We start from the raw sequence: 7,380 nt of genomic DNA, 5'->3' as shown, positions 1-7,380 counted from the left end.
CCTATGTACATGTGTATTTTGTTTGACTTTATGTAAACTTTAAAATACGTTTGTTAATTATTTGGATTTTTTATTATTCAAATGAGCTGTGATGTTAAGTTGTTTGGTATTTGGGAAAGCTAAGGTTTTGTTTTGTTTTGTTTTGTTTTTTTTAAGCCAATGCTAAATAGTTTTTTAGTTCAAAACATATTTGACATATAGTTAGATGATAAATATGAATTATATTTTTTTGAGAAATTATGAAAAAAAAATAGCTCAAATATTTTATTTTTACAAAAGAAAAATGTGAATACTTCAAAAAATATTACTCACCACATAAGTGTTACAAAACTAATGTATTACTATTTAAAACACAACAAAAAAGTAATTAAGAAATTTATTTTCTATTGCTAATCACATTCATTGTCACATTAATTAGTAAATATTTATAGTTATATTAGCCGTATTTTTTCTATTATTTATTGATTTATATGCTATTGATGAGGCTTTAATCATGTTTAGTTCATTAGAACATCATTCTTTAAGCTTTTAGTAATAATTAGTAGCAACCTTAACCTTAACTTAAGGGAAAGCCCATTGGTAATAGAATAATTTGTGATGCATTATATTGATGGCTCAAATACCACTTTCTCCATTCTGGTATTCCCCACTACCTATCTAAAAAAAAAGTAATAACTTTAAATAGTAGGTAGATTACACTGACACTCAAGATATAACTTTCAAAAATGACACTATGCTGAATGATTAAAACAATTGACACTTCACTCATTTTTTCATTTGCTAATTCTATCAAAATAATTGACATTTTACTAAAATAAAATCCTCGTTTTGTCCCTAGCCACTCAAGGGAAAGCCCATTGGCAATAGTATAATTTGTGACGCATTATATTGGTGGCTCAAATACTACTTTCTTCATTCCGGAATTCCCCACTATTTACCTATCTAAAAAACAGTAATAATTTTAAATATTAAGTAAATTATACTGACACTCGAGATATAACTTTAAAAAAATGACACTGTGTTAAATGATTAAAGCAATTGACATTTCACTCATTTTTCCACCGGCTAATTCTATCAAAATAATTGACATTTTACCAAGATAAAATCCTCATTTTGTCCCTACCCACTCACTTTGTCCAAGCTATGCCGAGAATGGTGGCAAGGTCGAAATCACTCTCCACCATCTCCGCCACTCAAATCCCATCTTCTCCCCCTTATCAAGCTCCGTCGTTGTTTGATGCTTTCCAATTAGCCAATTAGCGAGCTAGGAGAGAGAGTGAGAGAGATATTTAGATATTTTAATGAGAATGAAAGAAAGTGGTGAATAAAAAAATAAAATAAAATAAAATAAGAGAAAAGCTTTGCAAAAGCTACGACATCTTTATTGAGTAATATAACCTTTTGTAAAATTTTGAACAGTAATCCAAAGCCGGAGCAGGAGGGTTTTTTTTTTTTTTTGGTGGTAATTTTTATATAAAGTACTAGCCAATTGGGCTAAAAAAAAGGTGATTTACATGTCCGTATGTGAATGCTGTAAATTTACCTTTAGAAGTTAGAATAGACTTTTGTTAGAGGAAAGATACATGAAATGTTCCTTTTTTCTTTCCTCATGCCCTTTTTATTGAAATTTGAAAGTGATGCCTTGCACATAGGTAATTGGGTTATTAAAACTCATCATGCCACATGACATTGCAGCATAGCATTTAGGATTTTTTCACACTATGAAAGGACAAAAGTGCAGGTAAAAAAAGGGAGGTTTTTGATTAATGCAAAATTATGAGTAACATTCTTAGCAATATAACATGAACGAATAAATATGGATTTTAGAGTCATATATGGAGCTCTAGAGTTTAAACCCCTTGCAAATTTTACCAATCCATAAACCCAAAAAAGGAAAAGGATAAAAAAAAATTTTAAAAAAAAGTTCAAATTCAAATCAGCTCATTAATTAACGTTGTCTAGATGCCCTCATATACACAAGTAATTTTTAGGAACTCAAGAACTAAATTGCTTTAATTTACAAAATGTGACAATCCAATACTCTTCTACTTCAAACAGGTCAACTTCCCTTGGCCATCTTACCAGAGCTTTTAAGACAAGACGATCAAGTATGCGTGTGGTCGCGTTGCCTAATTGACCTGGGTCTTTGATTTAAGCAAAGGAGAATCCCCATAATAATGAAGCACCATCACCAAATATATGGTTGCCCTGTATCAATGTCCAGAAGGCACTCTTAGTGTTGTGCAGGTGGTGCAGGTTGCGTTACTTGTGAAACTCTTAGCGTGCCACCAAGCTCAGTGGGAACAAGGGGAATGAGAGAATGCAAGACGTCTGTTATTAGTGGGCGGTAGCTTGGTTCTGGTTGCACACATAGCACAGCTACTGCAGCAACCTACACACATATCATAGTATCGGGTGCAATAAGTTGAGATGAGATGATCAAAGATCAAGTTAAATCTTGAGAAGAGATGTGCTTAAATCAATAGCTTTGCCAGAGCTTCTAATTGCAATGCAATCCAAAAACAAGATTCTTTTTTTTTTTTTTTGAGAAGAGCACGAACTATCAATCTTAATCCATAGCTCACACCAGATTGTTACTCATTCTGCCAACTAAAAGTTAATTTTAAATGGGAGGAGAAATTAAAACAAATATTGTAAAATCAGACCATGTCAAAAGTTTGTTCTGATCAATCAGCTAGTAAGAGTAAATATTAACAGGGAACCATTTCTTTTTTAGTTCACAAACCTGGTATAAGTGCTTCAAATCCATTGTATCTTTTATCACAGGATCCACGATATTTGGAAGTTTAGATCTGTCAGTGAGCTGGGGCATGGCCTGTACCCATAAATAGCTATAGCATTAAGTTCTGACAATTAAATTTTTTCCTTTTTTGGGATGCACACCAAATAAATTGGAGTGATGAGGTTTAAAGAGGAAGGAGGGAATACCCATGTGACAATAGATTGGCACTGAGATGGGGCCAGTTTTTCCACAGGTCTTCTTCCTAATAAAAGCTCCAGAAGCACTACTCCAAAAGCATAGACATCACTCTTATCTGTCAATTTACCTGCAAAATTCAAAATATTGATTTTATTCCAAGAAGACTAAAATGCAAAAATCACATACATCTTAGAGATGTTACAAACAATGTTAAACAGCATGGTTTAGAAAACTATCCATCTAATATTTTCATTGATCAAGTGCATTCTACGTCTGGCATCACTAATATGCTTGATGACAATATCAAGTAAGCCGGTTTTTCAGATGTTTTTGACCATCCACAAAGGGCAGGCAAAATTTATTTAAAGTAAAAAGTTAAACATATTATACTATGATTTATCCTATGATAAAATCAATATTCCAATGAGTAACCATTTCTAATGACAAAGACCCATTATCTATATTTTTCTCTCTGCCAACCTTTGTTTTTCTCATGTTACTATTTCTTCGTTTGTGGGGAACCATGTTAAACAACTTTCAAACCAAATTAAATTTACAAGTCCACTGTCAAATCATCCATATTAATACCTAAAGATCTATGGCTTACAATTGCTCTTTGCACATCCAACTACACGGCACTGATTTTCCTAGGGAATAAATTCCACTTACATAGTGTGCCCCACCCTCAGTATCAATTGAACTTCAATCAAAATTTGTAGCTATGAAACCTTTTGATTCAAACTACCACGTGAAATGAAAACTAAACATTGATATCCTTACCAAGCGCCAACTTTAGGCACAAGAGTTTGTCTAGGAGAAATTCACAACATGATTGATCAGCCCTAAAGTGGCAGTACATGTGCATGTGCTTAAGATAGCTTAATCAAAAGACACTGATTTAAAATGTATATCACACTCATCACAGTCTCATAACATTATTGTAATTGTTAGGATCGAAACAATTTTATTATATTATATAGTTAGCAAAGAAAAATTATATATTTATAGACATTAGCAACCAGTCAGACTTAAGAATACGGGAAACAATTATTACAATTTTAGTTGGCATACCATCTAAAAGATACTCTGGGGCTACATAACCCAAAGTTCCTGAAAGCTTAATGTTGTTCCTGTTTTGGGCCCCATTGGACACTGCAAGACCAAAATCTGAAAGCTGATTCCAGACAATGTGAGAAAGAGAGAGAGCTTCAGTGAGTTAAATGGAAGATAATTAAAATGTTCTGTAGCAATATATATAAGACAAATTCAAGACTTTTATAAAGGAAATCATAGACTCCAATGTATTTTTTAAATAAATTTTACCTTAGCATTGAAGTTGGAATCCAAAAGTATATTAGATGTTTTCAGATCTCTATGGATCACTTGTGGATTGCAGTGCTCATGTAGATATTCTAATCCTCTGGTCAACAGTGGCAAATATGTTAACATTCAAGTGACAAACAACAATAAAATAATTCAAAAACTGAGCAAACAAGCCAACCTTGCTGTGTCAAGAGCAATCTTCATCCGCATATGCCAAGTTAATGCCGATCCATGAGAAGGTCCTATATATTATTAAAATTTGAAAATAAAGATATTAGTATTTATTTAATTTCACTTTCTTTTTACCATTCATTTTTCAGTTTTTAAAAGCAAAGAATAAGATTAGTATGTTTTACCATGCAATTGAGTTTCCAAAGATCCAATTTGCATCAATTCATAAACAATAAACCTTGACTCGCAGTGAATGCTGCAACCTAGTAGGGAAATTATATTTGGATGTTGAATTTTGCTTAACAGATCAATCTCATTCTGCAAATCCAAATGACAAATCAACACCAAAACAATAAATTCATAGTGCTAAATTTCAAGAAGCATAAACCCATTTAGAATTCGAAACAAACATTACCTCAAATTCTCTCTCAGCATTATGATTTTCGCAATTGAGTTTCTTCACAGCAGCATAGAAGTTATCATCCAATCGAGCCTTATAAACACATCCGAATCCACCCTCACCCAATACATTACTGTCGCGAAAGTTGTCCGTTGCTTTTTCTAGTAGCTTATACTCAATCAATGGAACAGATCCTTTCTTACCAACCATTTTAATGGAGCTGAATTTACTAAAAAATGGAGCTAAGGCAAGTCCCTTCTCAACAACTTAAAATTTTAAACCCAACAAAACAAAACAAAGAATCTCAGAGTGAGACCATCTCAAAAAATTGATGCAAATTAATTAATTAAACCTCACAAATGTTTAAGTAAAAGAAGAATTAGGCTTTGTTGCTAAAGGATGTACCTGAGCTTTGAGCACTTCTTTTGTGGGATTTGTGTGAGAACTTCCTATGATAAATCCACAAAAATAAGAAAGACAAAATAATTACAACAAGAGCAGAAGAAGCAGCAACAAGTGCTATTAGCATTTTCTTGTGTGCATCCATGTGATGCTGCTCTTCAATTCCCACCTGACTTCCTGGTTGTATAGTGAAAATATATATAGAAGTTAGCTATAGCGAAACCGCAATAATCTCATCAATTAAACCATTCGATTTTGTAGAAACCAAGTTTAGAGAAAAAAAAAAATCAAAAATAGAAGTATAATGATAACCATAATGGATGAAATCAACAAATATAAATTTTCATAGTGACAGTATTAAATATACTAATCAATTTTTGGTTGTCAAAAATTTTGAATTTTGAATTTTGGAAATGATTTTGACCCATGACCCATCTAACTAAAACCAAGAATGGCCATGAAGAACACAACCAGAGAGAGAGAAAGGACCTGGGGAGAAAGCAGCCATTGATGTGGAAATTGGAGAGGTGGGTGAGACTAATGGTGAGGAAACAGGAACAAGGGGCTGTTGGGTGGCACCAACCCAAATGGGTTTACTAAGAAAAAGAAGAAACAGCAAAACAGGAACAAGAAGAAGCTTCATTGTTTGGTTTTTTTTTTTCCAAATGTACTAGGAAGAACACATGAAGATAGAGATATGTGAGGCCTGTGGTTGTGGCTTGAAAAGTGACGAGAGGAGAAGAAAAAAAAAAAAAAAAGATAGAGAATTTGTTAACAAGTCTATGTGAATGGTATGTATGTTTTGGATCTTTTAGCCTTGTTTCTTATAAGTCTTTTGTTTTATTAATGTCTTTTTTGAATCCTCCCTCTCTCTCTCTCACTCATAATTTTCTTTTCTTTTTCTATTTCTTCTTTAACTGCCTCTGTCTTTTTCTCCCACATCTGACGTCTCTGCGTAAGTAAAGGAAACAGAAGAAAGGTATTGCAAAGTTAATTTATAGTGAAGTGGGGACAAGCGCACAACATTCATGTGGGAAGTTAAGAAAACAGAGAAAAGAAAAAAAACCCCAAAAAGCTGTGAGAATTTTTAGGTGCTCTCCTTTAGAAAAGGCCTCGATTCTATTGGAAGAGGCAACATTCTCAGTCTCCCTCTTTTTGATGACTTTTTTTCTTTCTTTCTTTTGATGAAACTAGAGTATAGATTGGGCTGAATTCTTACTTTCTGAAAGGGATTATATAGATAATATGTACTATAAATGCTTTATGTGACAAAATATAATGAGATAAGGATTTATATTTATGAGTAAATATGGAAAAACACAATATATATAGGAATGTTTTATTTTGATTTGTTAAATGTTAATACAGATGAACAATAAGAATAGTACTAATATTTAGGAATGCTTTTTTCATTTGTGAAAATGAAAATGACAAAAATTAGTATTTCTTCATTCTTTGTTTTCAATTTATTAATTAAACCACTTAAAGTTTTTTCCAAATGCGCAAATTGATGTTCATTACAATGACTCATTTTCTTTCATTTTTATGGGATGACATAAAAGAAGTATTTTTTTTTTAATATATAATGCAATTGTTACAACAAATGAAGAATGGATTATTTAAATTTCGAACCTTGATTTTTCTTATAAAAAAGACTAATAATACTATTAAATTACAAAAATTTTAACATTATATTCTTAATATTTATCAAAATCATACTGACATACCCTTACTCCCCGTCAAAAGGGGTACATGTATATTTCCTTAATTATATCATATAAAATTATTATAAATTGTCACCCAAGAACCCAAACTTACGGTTTCCAACTTTATGTCTCCAAAAAGAATGAGAAATCATTGGAGAAATCAATCAAAGTCAAGAGTCATCTGAGATTTTTTTAATTAAGAAAGGAAAAAAATCTGAGAAATTTTTTAAAAAGCTAGACAGCTTTTGTATTACTTCGCGGTTGTTGATTTATCCAATTTCACAGAGTGTTAAACAGTATTATTATTATTGCCAAGAGCCTTGTAACTTTCATTGTAATTGTCGAATGATAAAAAATATATACTTATGAAAAAAATATTATTCACATATCTAGACTATTAAGTTGGGAGCAACAAGGTATCTTTAACATAAATGTGA

The 7,380-nt window shown here is 31.9% G+C and overlaps 1 protein-coding gene across 1 annotated transcript; it reads right to left on the bottom strand.

Moving 5' to 3' along the window:
• Positions 1-1,903: 1,903 nt before the first annotated feature.
• Positions 1,904-6,302, bottom strand: LOC142622748 (putative receptor-like protein kinase At1g80640). The gene is made up of 10 exons (XM_075796273.1): positions 5,727-6,302; positions 5,241-5,414; positions 4,851-5,101; positions 4,621-4,753; positions 4,443-4,506; positions 4,265-4,361; positions 4,013-4,115; positions 2,950-3,068; positions 2,747-2,836; positions 1,904-2,392 (listed from the first exon to the last, which is right to left on the bottom strand). The coding sequence occupies exons 1-10, from the start codon at positions 5,878-5,880 to the stop codon at positions 2,234-2,236; spliced, it is 1,344 nt and encodes a 447-aa protein (XP_075652388.1). The 5' UTR covers positions 5,881-6,302; the 3' UTR covers positions 1,904-2,233.
• Positions 6,303-7,380: the final 1,078 nt, after the last annotated feature.

Source organism: Castanea sativa, chromosome 1 (genome assembly GCF_040712315.1).
Source record: "Castanea sativa cultivar Marrone di Chiusa Pesio chromosome 1, ASM4071231v1".
Lineage (NCBI taxonomy): Eukaryota > Viridiplantae > Streptophyta > Magnoliopsida > Fagales > Fagaceae > Castanea > Castanea sativa.
This window is presented reverse-complemented; position numbering and strand designations above follow the sequence as displayed.

Coding starts and splice junctions, on each gene's coding strand:
- LOC142622748 (XM_075796273.1), bottom strand. CDS start 5,880: ATGAAGCTTCTTCTTGTTCCTGTTTTGCTGTTTCTTCTTTTTCTTAGT. Junction 4,507..4,620: donor TTTGGAAACTCAATTGCATG/GTAAAACATACT, acceptor AATAATATATAG/GACCTTCTCATGGATCGGCA. Junction 4,362..4,442: donor ATTGCTCTTGACACAGCAAG/GTTGGCTTGTTT, acceptor ACTGTTGACCAG/AGGATTAGAATATCTACATG.